At 41.0% G+C, this 13,126-nt stretch overlaps 1 protein-coding gene across 9 annotated transcripts in view; it reads left to right on the plus strand.

Moving 5' to 3' along the window:
• Positions 1–13,126, plus strand: part of SEMA6A (semaphorin 6A) — a 134,131-nt gene that overhangs the window by 80,965 nt on the left and 40,040 nt on the right. For 3 of the 9 annotated variants that reach the window (XM_064140815.1, XM_064140809.1, XM_064140814.1), the window contains exons 14-19: positions 385–525; positions 621–701; positions 2,619–2,677; positions 4,628–4,648; positions 4,782–4,832; positions 11,537–11,701. In XM_064140815.1, coding sequence (XP_063996885.1) covers positions 385–525; positions 621–701; positions 2,619–2,677; positions 4,628–4,648; positions 4,782–4,832; positions 11,537–11,701 — 518 coding nt within the window. Of the gene's footprint in view, positions 1–384; positions 526–620; positions 702–2,618; positions 2,678–4,627; positions 4,649–4,781; positions 4,833–9,348; positions 9,424–11,536; positions 11,702–13,126 lie in introns of those variants that run through there. The other 6 variants (XM_064140816.1, XM_064140812.1, XM_064140810.1 and 3 more) reach the window with 6 other exon arrangements.

A 13,126-nucleotide genomic window follows, 5' to 3' on the forward strand; every position in this document is an offset into this window, starting at 1 on the left:
GCAAGCTGCTCTCCAAGGGAAATTTCCCACATTTCAGCCTTCCTCAAATATGCCTGAGTGGGCCATAATCATGCAGAAGTTTCTGTTACTTTGAGTGCTGGATAAGAATAAACACAAAAAATGAAGTGCCCTCAAGAGGCTTGTCTGGTGAACCGTCCCTCTCCACTTCTTATTCCCCCGTCCCCTGCATTTTTAATACTCACTCATGAGTTTAATCAATGCTTTTCATGGCTATCGTGTATTCTTTTTCCTTAGATTGTTCAGTTCCACACTTCTCAGGAGGTTTTTTGTGACTCTTTTTTAAAGTTTCAGGAATCATTATGTTTTCATCTGGTTCCCCAGCAGAACTTGCTTATAACTTTGTCTTACTCTTTCTCATATCAGGTGCAGCTATGACGGTGTAGAGGACAAGCGAATTGTAGGCATGCAGCTTGACAAGCCCAGCAGTGCCCTGTATGTTGCCTTCTCCACCTGTGTCATCAAAGTTCCCCTGGGACGTTGTGAACGTCATGGCAAATGCAAAAAGTAGGTGCTTACTGTTGGCTGCCAGAAGCCCGCATAGTAGGCATTTGGAAAGTGGAAGTGCTCATGAATGCCACCTTGTGCTCTTCTTTCTCAAGGGCCTGCATAGCATCCAGAGACCCCTACTGCGGATGGGTGAAGGAGAGCGGGGTGTGCACACAGCTGGTCCTTGGCTCCAAGTGAGTAAGGGCCCTGGCTGAACGGGCATGAAGCTCTGCTGGTGGCGCCAGGCGGTCTTGAGCAGAGCCATTTGAAACATGAGGCTCTTAGGGAAAGAAAAATGTGGGAAGTGTTTGTTCCAAACTTATTTGCATTCACCTCTGAAATGTCTCACAAATTTTTTTTATGTGAACTCTCAGCTGATTGGTAACCGCTGAAAGAGGAGGAAGAAGCAAATGAAAGAGCTGTACTAAGGCCCGCATGTTATTGAAAGGAGGGAACTGGAGGGGTATGTCTGGACCAGCCCACACTGGAGCCATCACAGCTGATTAAAGAGGCAATAGAATCCAAATTAAATTACTGAAGCAATTTGTCCACCGAAAACAAAACCAGTCCTTCTAATTTACTGTGCATTACTAAGAGGAATCACAGAGCTCAGTAAGAGCTTAAAGCACATTCAGAGAAGTGCTGGATCTCTCCTTGCTTAACAGTACAATTTAATTATTTTATAATTATGGAAGTCTGTGAAGGTTTGTTTAAATGTGATTAAGAAAGCCTCCTCGCAGGGAGCAGATCTGTTGCAGAGTTCTCATTTCTTCACCACATCTGACACACCTCATGCGTGCCTATTTTGAGGTACAGCTGTACTTCTTCAGGATTATGGTGGAAGTGTAGCACTTCTGTACAAGTCTTCACCACGTAGTGAATGAGTTGCCCTCCCTGTGCTTGTGTCTTTTGTAATCTGACATTTCAGTTAAGCTATTTTGTCCACCGGGAATGCTGTATATACATGCTGTATATACATGTGTTTGTATATGCTTTGCTGTGAGAGTGTGGACTGTACCTGACTGGGGATTTGGTACCTTGATGTTAAAGTACACATGTGATCTTACCAGGTTTTCCCAGCATTCCCATACTGCTTGAGTCTTTTAACACTTCCATGGCAACTTGTAGGGAACTTCCCTACCTGTCTGTTCAAAGCAGCTGCTGCACCTATCAGTAGATCACTTGAGACAAAGAAAGCAGAGCAATCCAGAGGCAAGGCAAGGCAGGTCATTCTCTACCCAGTGCATAGCACCTGGGATGGGAATCCGGATCAGCTGTGAAGATGTCTAGTGAACTTCTAAACCAGACAACAGGAGGCAAATATCTTAGCTGCCCTACTGGAATAGGTGACAGTTAAGCAGTAATTTTAAGAATGTGGAGTTGGGAATGAGGGTAATTATGTTTCAAGGGCAGGATCATAACTAATGTGAACAAGGTCTTGTGTTGGAGATTTCCAAGGCTCCTATCATTCACCTTTAACTACTCGGGAAGTTAGAAGAACAACTTCACTAGTTATCCAAAAAACACAGGCAGAGACTAAGAGTGTAAACTAGGCATATCAGCTAGAGAAGCCTGTGAGTGTTTCTCAGTAGAGCCCCTTCAGTTCAAAGAAATGACTTCTGTGGACTAGACCTTATGCTTCACAGCCTCATCCAGCACCAGTACCTAAGTGATTGCTGAAATGCAAATTGTCTTTGCCCAGTACAGTGCCTTCCCAAAAGGTTAGCTTCCTTCTCATGTCAAAGTGTCGGTGCACCTTGACTAGTAAATGGACAAGTTAAGGCAGGATTTTAACTGCTCCTGGTAGCATATATTACACACTTAACAGTTTAGAAAGATCTGTTTACTGTCAACATACTATTTGCATGCCTGTTGACAGTAAGGCATGCAGTGGATTTTTTTAAAAAGGTAATAATAAGAAGACAAACCATTATCAGAAACCGAGAAACCACTAATCAAAGACAAATAAGTATCTTTGTTGCAGTATTTTAGCCCTCACATGGAAGTTTCAGAGAAGCAGCCAATTTCATAGCAAGGCTTTATTTCTGCTGTGGTGATTTCTTTCTGGTAGTGACTGTTGTTACTCATACTGTTTTGTTTCTATTATTTAGACTGGCGTTTGAACAGGACATAGAACATGGCAATACAGATGGCCTGGGTGACTGCCAAAGTAAGCAAAGCTTTTACCCTCTATTTACTATGTGCCACAGCATCCTTCTGAGTGCCTCATGTCACCATTACCTGTTGGGCTTTATTTTGTAACAATGTAAGACACAACAGGGACAACAAGTGCTGACTAATGATGCAGACTCAGAAGAGGAATGGCTGTGTAAATGTGTTTAAAGAAAACGGCCCAGTTGGTGTGATTTATACTAACACCAGACTTCAAAGACCTTATGTATTGAGAAAATCTCAGTTCTGGAAGATACTGACTATAGGAGTGATATAATAAACTGGGTGGTCCTTGTCTTTATCAGCCACAGTGATTGGGTTGTTTGTCTAAATATGCAGAAGTGGCTTGTTTTCTTGCTGTAAACTGTGCATGGGACTACATTCCCATGCGGGACAGAGAGAGAGTGAAATATATCTTTAGGTTTGGCTGCAGATGAATAAATGGGCACTACTTAGTTTGTAAATCTTAGTGGATTTTACACAGAGGCTCTGCATTGTAGTGTTATTAAAGGTTGGAGGCTAATGACATTGCCTAAGACAAGGCACTCCCTAGAGGTGTTCAAGCCTAGGTTGGGTGAGGCCTTGAGCAACCTGCTCTAGTGGAAGGTGTCCCTGCCTATGGCAGGGGGTTGAAACTAGATGATCTTTGAGGTCCCTTCCAACCTAAAGCATTCTATCAACCTATGATTTTAATGGTAAACTTAGGTACTGAGAGCATGAGTTAAAAGCTTAAACATTTACATGTTGCACTGAGGTGCTTGCGCATCTTGCACTGTAAGCAGAGATACCTTGCATGCTGATTTCCGAGCCAACAGGGATGCTAATATATGTGTTTAGGACAGCTATCATTGCAAATACTCTTTCCAATGTTGGTTTAATTCTAAGTCCCAACTTACTTTGAGATCAAGAGTCACATTCTTTTTGGTGCAATTTGCTTTGATACCTGTAGATGCAATAAAACTGCTGCAGCTGAGGAAGAAAAGTAAGAGAGTCATTACTTTTGGAATACAGAGCAAAAGAATGGAGTGTTAGAGTGTGTTTTGGGATACAGTGCAGCTCAGCTGCCCTGGGGGAAACTAGAACATTCTCATGCCTTGTGCATCCTGGTTCAGGTGCCATTTATTATTATGGTCACCATGCTTGAAGGTGTACAAGGATTATTTCAGTCTCTACATGTACCTCTTCTCAGCTACACCTTCCTCCCTCTGCCCTAAGATGGGGTTATGTAGTCTGCCTCTTAAGACTGTGAAGGAGGTGCACACATAGTCCCTCCTGTGCTTCCTGTAAAATGGGTTAGCAACAAAATCAGGTCAGTTCCCAGCTGGTGCAACTTTGCCCTTTTCAGCCAGTTCTGCTCTCCTCAGGCAAACAGGTTAGAGAAGTATGGAATGTACCAGATATCAGTTAAGTATAAAAGAAGGGTAGGAAATTACTCAGAAACAGCACATTGTGCTCGTGGAGAAACTTCTGCTCCCGGGGGAAGAACAACAAAGCCAGTACCTCTGCTTAAATCCCTCTTCAGCTTCAAATGGTACATTGAAGCTTGACATTGCACAGGGGTAGATTTCATTCCCTGCTATCCCAGCTCATCTTAATACTGCATATGGTCTTAGGTCATTTAAGATTTGTCCTCAGTGACTCGCGTTGCTGTCTGCATCACTTGTAGTGCCTCATTTTAGATGTGGAGCTCACTTGGAAAAGAAATTCATGGCAGGGAGAACACTGGCCTTCCCACTTGGTATCCCTTATACAGGGCTGGTCATGCATACTTTAAAAGACATACATTGGTTTTGGGTATGTCTGAATAGCAGTTTTTGCTGGGTCCTTAAGGTAGTAATCACATAGATATAAATTATCAGCTGAAGCTTAAAAGGTTGCTAGCATCGAACTATTAAAAGGAAAAAATGAGAGAGAAATAATAATTTTTCCCCTGTTATTTGTCTTTCAGATTCCTTCGTAGCCCTGAATGGTAAGGAAGTTCTTAGTTTCATTATTTACTGCCAGCAGATCCATTTTGGAGGAATCACTTTTCGCTAAACTTTTGTGTATTTTTCATACTTTTGCTTTATTTAATATTTCTTCCCAATTTATTTTGTTCATAGACATTTCAACTGCTTCACCTGATCACGAAATGTCTTACGACACAGTATATGGTCAGTTCATGGGTGTTTTAAAAAACTCTCCCCAGATCCTCATGTTAGTTAGTAATTGTACTCACTAACTTGTTAGCTGGTTCTTGTACTCAAATAGCTGTTAACCTTTTTCACTTGTTTTGTCTTGGTTTTGAGGGCCTGATTCACTAATCACAACTAGGATTAAGTCATACCTCTTGATTTTCAATTCCTCTTTTTCTAGTCCTCCCTCAAAACTCTCTCCTTTGAATTAAAGTCAGATACGGTATGCCAGCAGACATAATTAAAAGCATGCTTCATCTGAAACATCAAACAAAGGAACACTTGGGTATGGTGATGCATCATATTGATTTGCCAGGAAAAAGAAGACAGGAGCTCACATTCTGCTTCTGAGTTGTTCAGGCTGGTGTCATGACTGCTACAGCAGGCAGTCAGAGATACATTAGGCAAAGGAGCAGGACTATGCCTGAGTTAGAGAAAGATCACTCATAAGGAAAATAAACTTGTTCCTCATGTGAGTTGAGCCTGGGTTATGCCTCGATTCCTGAAGGTTCCTATCATTTCTAGGATGAGTCATTTATATTGTTCATGCTTGCAGTATCTTAATGCCTGAATGAAGCCTGGTCTATTAAGAAGAAGAGATTCGCATAGCAAATTAAATGACTTGAGCTGAAGAGTATCTTTTCTGCAAGTACTGAGTAGCAGTTTCCCATGAGGCAGCTGTTAATCTGTGCTCACAGTACTTTTCACCACTTTGTTCTGTATATTTGGAAGTGGATTATGCTGGTACTTGGAGTGCAGATTAAATGTCTTCATGAGGAATTATTGCAGAATAAATAATCACTTTAAAATCAAACTTAGACTTATACTGCAATCGTTTCTCTTTATAGGCATCCTAAACAAGTAGCCACGAGCTAAGAGGATATGGTGTATTACTCCCAGTGAAGTCAATGGCAAATTTCCATGGGGGATGGGAGCTTGCTTGTGAAGTTTCTTCCAGGTTGTACAAGGCTAGATGTTAATCAGGGCTGGGGCAAATGTACCCTGTGTTTGGCTAAATGTTGCAGGAGGTAGGTTGGTGTGCAGTTGGGACGAGCATTTAATTGATCCTTTCATGTCATGCCTGCAAAGTATGTAGGTACAAAAGAGAACCAGAATATAAATAGCTGGAGGCACAGTAATACTGATCAACATTTGTAAAGAAAAAAAAAGAAAACCAAACAACAACAAAACACCAACAAAAAAAAAACCTGATTCCCCATGTTGTTTATTACCAAGAAATGGAAAATGTGCAGGTGATACTTGTTTGAAAGTATGATAATGAAAACCACTGAAGGGAATGTACAAAATCAAAGATTTCATAATGTATTGAAAACTCATGGTTTCATCTGCATATGCAGCTTGTACTTTCTTTCATTTGAAAATTGCTATATTTCCAATGCACAGAGGAGTAATTAAGGAACAGTGATAATAAAATCCAAAATGCCAAATGTAAAGCTAAAGAAAATGGCCTTGGGTATAGTGCTGATGTGCCAGAAATCTTCTAGATTTCCTGCTGATAAGTGCATCTGTAGGCTGCACAGTTACAGCTTTGGTCTGTGGTTCTGGATCCTGTTAGGTACTATATTAGTGCTTTAGCAAAAGCTGATGTTTCAATCTGAGCAAGAAAACAGCAAGCTGATTCAAGTGAGCAGCAGAGTGAAAAAAAAACCTACAGAGTGAAAAAAAAAAGCTGCAGTTCCAGGCAGTACAGGTAGCAAAAGAGAGTCCATTTTACTGTCCTGGCATGTCAAGGCCAAAAATAGACTCCATAAAAGTAACCCAGTTCTTAAATTAGAACCCTGCAGACAGATGCAATGGAAAAATGCTAACCCAACATTAGCATTGGTTCCTATGCATGCCCTGTCTTGCACAGATTTTTTAATTGGCCTCCTTCAGGTACATCCTGATAATGTGGCCTCTAGGCAAGTTAGCTTTAACTAACTTTTAACTTTTATGGGTTTGTTTAAGATACCCGTTCTGGTATTATTTCAGTCAGTCTTTCTTTCTTTTCACCTGCTACAGAAAAAGAAGAATGGATATGTGCTAGTTACCCCTATTGTCTTCACATAGGGAGTGTAAAATACTGACATGAGATAGAAAACCAGTCTCAGTAAACATCCTTGAGTTTGCTAGCTGTCATGACTGCTGAAACTCCAGTTGCAAAACAATTCTTAAGGCACAATTCCCTTGATTTACTGCACTATAAATCAGCTCACTTCAACAGACCTACTGCCAATCTGCAACATCATGAATGAAAGGAGAACCAAGCCCTTCATCTTTGTGTCCTTGGCATCAGCCTCCTCCTGAATTTGGCAAGTGGGCTTCATTTTCTGAGACAGTCTCATGTGATTAGTTGTAAACAAGTAAAGTACAAAGTCCACACAGATGACTCTTCAGGTGCATCTCTTTTGATACCCGGGAAGTTACCAGGCTGAAGGTCAAAGAGAAATGATGCAAGTGCTATATATTTAAATAAGGAAATTAGGCTGGATTCCTTGCAAAATTGTAAGCAGCTTCGGTTACCTTTAGAAACATCAATTCTTTAGTGAATTGGGCCCTTGTTTTACTCCTTTAGCCATAGTTCTTTTTGCTTCTGTAGTATTGATTTAGCCTTTCCCTCTAATTGTCTAATTAGGTTGCTGTAGTTGTTAATAGGATAGTATGCAGACATCTTAACCTCTAAGATCCTAACAACTTGTGCGTATTAGAGCAACTATCATATACATATTGAATCCCTGTCTTTGTTTTAAACCTGAAAAAAATCCTTATATTTTACAAATGCACTTCAGAACAAGCTATAGTTCCAGAAGTGCAGCCCTTCTGTATCACTATGCATGCCTGTAGACACTATGTGCTTTTATTCTCCTTAAGTTACTTGTTTACAGCACTCCAAATGAAAAGGTTTTGTTAAGTAATGAAAGTACATAGAACAGATTTTTTTGAAAGTGTGTCTATTTGGGGTTTTGCATGTTTGCTTTGAACAAAGATGTTTGAAAAGCACTGTGTCTACAGTTTTTCATATGGTTTGTTTTAAAACAAAGGCAGAGCTGGTTTTTTAGATGTTTAGATATTAACTAATATTAACACAGGGTTACTGGTTACATCTCAGATATGCTAAAGCCTCTTTAAATTGCAGAAGAGATTGTTTGAACAGTCAAAGTGGTAAAAATGATGTAATGGAAAAATAAGGCCTACTACAGGTTATAAACTATAGAGTGTATTGTAAAGGTTTTGAGATAGTTGTGTTTGAGAGGGCCAGGACTGGATTGCCGCCACTTCAGTCTTTTCTCTGTTTACGAGAGAAGCTTAATTAGCTTCTTAATTAGCTCATACATTTGTAGTGCCACTCTGCTCAGTGGTAAAATTGACCCATCAGGAATGGCAGTTCAGGTGCTACCTGGGCACCATGATACTTCTTACAGGAGCAGCCACTGCCCAGAACTAAGGGTCTGCAGAATGGTGCTCTAACACAAATGGAACAGGCTGTTAAGGTCTAATCTGCCTCTGCCCTTCTTCATCAAAATCAAATAGAAGAAAGTTTATCTCAGGTGTGGAGGGTTGTCTCTCAGCATGTACTAGACTAACACATTAGTAACAGAGTGAATGGACTGATATGCCACATTTGTGTGAAACCCTTCTCTACCTAATGAGCATCTGGTACACAGTAATATCTTCACAAAGCATTAGCTTTCTATTACCAAGAAATTCTTTATGTGTTTGCAGCCTGTGGTTTAGGAAATTATTTTAAAAACTTTTTTCCTCCCCAGAAGATGTCTCTTAAACACGTTTCCTCTAGGCTACTGTATTAAGAGATGTTTTTCTTTAACAGTACTTATGTTTTTTCCTTAGACTTTCCATTTTAGGCAAGCCTGAAGTGTGCAAGTGTCTGGATTTTTATAGGCATATAAGTGCATATCAAACACAGATATAAAATGTAGTTGCTACTTGGCAAGATTTTCTCCTCTTTTACCTCCTTATCAAGCTTTGACTAATTGCTTTCTGATGTTGAGTGCAGCACTATTTGTCGGCTGACCAAATACTGTACATGTTATTGTGGCTGCAGAATAGGGTGTTAACTTGGAAATTGAAGCCTCATGAGTGCTGGCACTTTGGTTTAGTCCTTAGGGAAAAGAGGACATGGAAATCACATAACTTCCATTTTCTAGCCTGTTTTCTGTCCCGTTATTTCTCTTATTTCTTGGGAATGAGCACAGGAGTTGACAAGCATAAAATGGTGTAGGGGTGAATGATTTCACGCTTCAGTGTATTCTTGCTTCCAAAGGGCTCGTGTTTTCAGTAGCTGGACCTCTACCTGTCCTTTTGGAAACAAGCAGCCCTTCTGGAGGATTGCTGTGGAGCAGGCAGCACATTTGGGTCAGAGTCCATCATCGATCTAAGTGTGTTACCAGTACTCCTAACAATGCTGTGGCTTGTGGAAACCTTTTAGTAGTGGTTAATTTTTTGCTTCTCTTTTCTATTTGAGCAACATTAAAAGCTCTGCCTTCAACAAAATACAGTCTCTAATGTGCTGTGTTAAAAAAAGATGGCTGGGAGAGATCACACTTCTTATCATGAGAGGAGAAGAATTATTTAGTGCCCTTGTCATTATAAGCTTTCATCCTGAGGTACAGAGATAAATTGTGTTAATGATTAGCTGTAGTAACTGAAGGTTGGCTTTGTGTTGAGAACACTGTGAATGTGACCAATTTTCCTTGCTAAGTGTACCAGTTACAGGAGCTGTCTCTATGTCCTATGCAAGACATGGTCCAAAGTAGTGCCATACATAATCCTGTGTAATAAATCAAAAGAGCTCCTTGAAAATGTACAGAGGGGCACAGACATTTTCTTGCTTTAAGACCATTAATATTCAGCAGGACTTCTTTAAATCATAGCAGCATCTTAACAGAAGTTGCAACATTTTTAACTGACGTCATGAGCAGTTCAGTCCTATGAAGCTAGTGAAAAGACTAGATAAAACAAATAGCATAGATGCGTCAAAAAGCTTGGGAGCGTTAGTGGCCAACATTTAGATTTTTGATTACTGGAACGGAACTGTGGTACCTGTGTTCATCATCTGTCCACATTTCTGAGAGCTGGGCTGGATGGCTTAAAAAGCCATTTACAGCAGACTTTCTGAGACACAACTTCTGAAAGCTTTACACTTATCCAGTGACTGTTTAAAATAAACTACAGAAGCACATTTTCTACCTGCCCAGCTCTGTGCCTTCTCCACGAGGCTTTAAATTCAGTTGCCTTGTGTCTTTATCTGTGCAGCAGTAAGTCTCAAATTATTTTTCTGAACAGTGAAACAACATCAAGGGAAGGAGCAGGGAGAGGTCTCTGCTAGGGCAGCCTGTAGCCTGGTGATTGGACTCCTCTCCAAGGCAGACTCACATCTAAGGAGGGAAAATTAATTTGCTGGGCTGTTATAAAGGAGGCGAGAGAAAGGAGGGCTGCTGTCAGTCCGTCTGGTGTTATCTGAAGAGAAAGTGTTATCTGCCACTCTCTCTATGAATAATCCAATTTTATTAGTTTGTGTTTGAGCATGTTTCAAAAAAAAAATGTCTTTTAATGGACTCTTTCAGGAAAGTAGGTAAGGGAAAATGTAGTTACTCCACACCAAATTAACCAGGCCCACAGCTACCCAAGTCCTAATGAAAATAATTCACTCTGGTCCATGTGCTGAAAGGGAATTTCATACAATTTCATAGTCAAATATCACAATATGTATGGAATTTCAGTGTCCTGCCCCAGGCAAAGACAGAACTCCCTAAGCCACTGGGAAGTCCAGGTTGCTGCCATCCTTCAGTGCAGTAATACTAGCAGAGTATGAATGTGCTGTTTGTTGGAGAGTGTTTGATAGACAAGGAGATCATCAGCCTTATTCAGGACAATGACAATAATAACAAGAGTACTTGTAATGGAAAAAAAAAACATGTGAGACCTTTCCTGGAACTGCTGGGACCACAGGTTCTTGGACAGATCCATGTAGTAAGGCATTGTCTTTACCAACACTTTGAGCCGAAATGACATTCAGTTTCATGCTTAGCCGCTTTGAACCATCAGCTCAGACAAGATCAAGAGCAAGGGTGCAAGAGGGTGTGAGCAGCTGAGTCCCTGCACATTTCCCATCCAGAGGGCAATGCTGCAGTGTGAGCACACCAGTGCTGGGCTGTCTTTCATTCCCATAGGGACGTGGGGGAGAAAGCCACTGATGTCACCATTTTGTAACTCCTCTGGCATTCCCCTTCAGTTTTGGCCATATTAGAAGATGTTCTGGTTTAAATTGTTTCAAAAATTCCTCTTTAACTCAGCCAATACCTAACACTTTGCTGTCAGTCAGGCATGTATATTGAATCCAGGCAAAGAATGCTTGACTTACAATCTAGGGTTGTGCACCCTCTTCCACTCACATTGAATTCTGTGGAGTAAAAGCACACAATCACCAGCTGAGCAGTAGCCTGAGGCATGTGTGCATCTCCTAACACTCTAATATGGAAGGTTCAAATCCCCTGTTTCCTTGAGGCCATGCTTTGAAGGACTATTGAAACATTGCTCAGCCTAAGACAAGGTGCTCACCTTCACAGAAGCAAAGCAGTGCATCCGTTCCTTAGCATGGAGAGGTAGTGTGGTAAGTGACTAATGAGACTTATCTTCCCTACCTGTATTTATAATGTAAACAGGACACTCCAGTTCCCTAGTCCCAAGCACCACCACTTCTGACTCTGGCGCTCGACAGGGTTATGATGCTAGGGGACGCATGCTGGATTGGAAGGATCCGCTTGGTTCATCTGAAAATACAGATCCATATGTGGCAGTTTCATCCCATAATCATCAAGACAAGAAGGGTAAGGCCTTGGAAATGACATCCTGTGGTGAGGAGGGAGGGAGGGGAGGACTAAAGTGTAACTGCTTCCAGCTGTCTCAGAGTAACATGTAATGAAACTCCTGTGCTATAATTAAAAGCTTATCGTAAAGCCTGAAACTAAACAGCCAACCTGAGACTTAGTCCTAGATAATTCGCTGCCTGAGGAAACCACACAAAACAAACAGAGTGTATGCCTTTGCAGAGTGTGCTGTGCATGTGTATGGGAAGAAGGAAAACAGTGGGGATTTAGCTGTCTTTAAACTTGATCTGCCCTGTTTTCTAACAGAAGGAGATCCATGGCTTCCCGTTGTTCATAAGGGTGCACTTTTATATTGCCCTTATGTCTGAATTCCCAGCACAGCAGGTCTCAGCTATTTCATATTATTTCCATCTCTCCACAGCAAAGGTACTGAAAGTCTGCTCTAGTTTAACTACTGAAGTAAAACTAATAGTAGTCCTAGGCACTGGGCCTAGGTCCTGCTGTCTTCACTGAGACCTGAGCGTCACATACCTTTGAGAGCTGTGGCTGGCAAGCCACTAATGTATTTTAAAAGATGTGGAGGTCTTGCATTTTTAAAACACCAAAAGATTGGGATCTAGGTGTAGTTTCACAGTGTTCAGCCCTGTCTGAAGCATACACGGGTTTGATACAAGCAATTCCCTATCCTTTGACCTCCGGTATTCTTTTGCTATTTGTGTAGAAAATGAGGCAGAGAATTGCCTATATTTGACATTTGAATGTGCTCAGAGAAGGAGCAGCTTTTCTCCTGTGTAAGGATGGTTGTGCCTCCACATTCCATCTTGATTCTCTGTCGTTCTCCAAGCTCCTTTTAATCTGTCTCTCAAAGAGGTTAAAATGGTTCCCTTGTATTTAGGACACTTAGGTTCAAATAGCTCCACTGCCTAGAGAGATCTGAATCCTTGTTATTCTTCTTCAGGGTGTTCTTACATCACTTCTTTCAATCTCTTCTCTATTGAAGATGTTTCACTCTGTATGGACTAATTAAGTACTTGGTGGGCCAGAAGGAGGATGGATATGAGCAAAACTCTCTTGCTGAGTGGTTAGGGTGCTCACCAGGGGCAAGAACACACACGAGCTTCAGTCCTATCTGCTATGAATACTTGATATAAAACACTTAAAATATTAATTGAAATGTGGATTACAGTCTCTATTGTTCATGCATTTTACATGAAAAACTCATTAGACAAAAGCATCAGCTGTTCCTAGAGAAGCTACTGACATGCCAGCTTTGTGTTGTTTGCCCAAACTAGTAGGTTACTAAATCATATTCTTTCCCTTACATCTGACCCAGTGAATCTTGAATTCTCTGCATTGCTGTGGAGACTTTCAGCAGGGGGTGATGAGCACATTAACATTGCAGAACAGTCTTCAGCAGAGCTGCAC

The sequence above is a fragment of the Pogoniulus pusillus genome, chromosome Z (genome assembly GCF_015220805.1).
Source record: "Pogoniulus pusillus isolate bPogPus1 chromosome Z, bPogPus1.pri, whole genome shotgun sequence".
NCBI classification, from domain to species: domain Eukaryota; kingdom Metazoa; phylum Chordata; class Aves; order Piciformes; family Lybiidae; genus Pogoniulus; species Pogoniulus pusillus.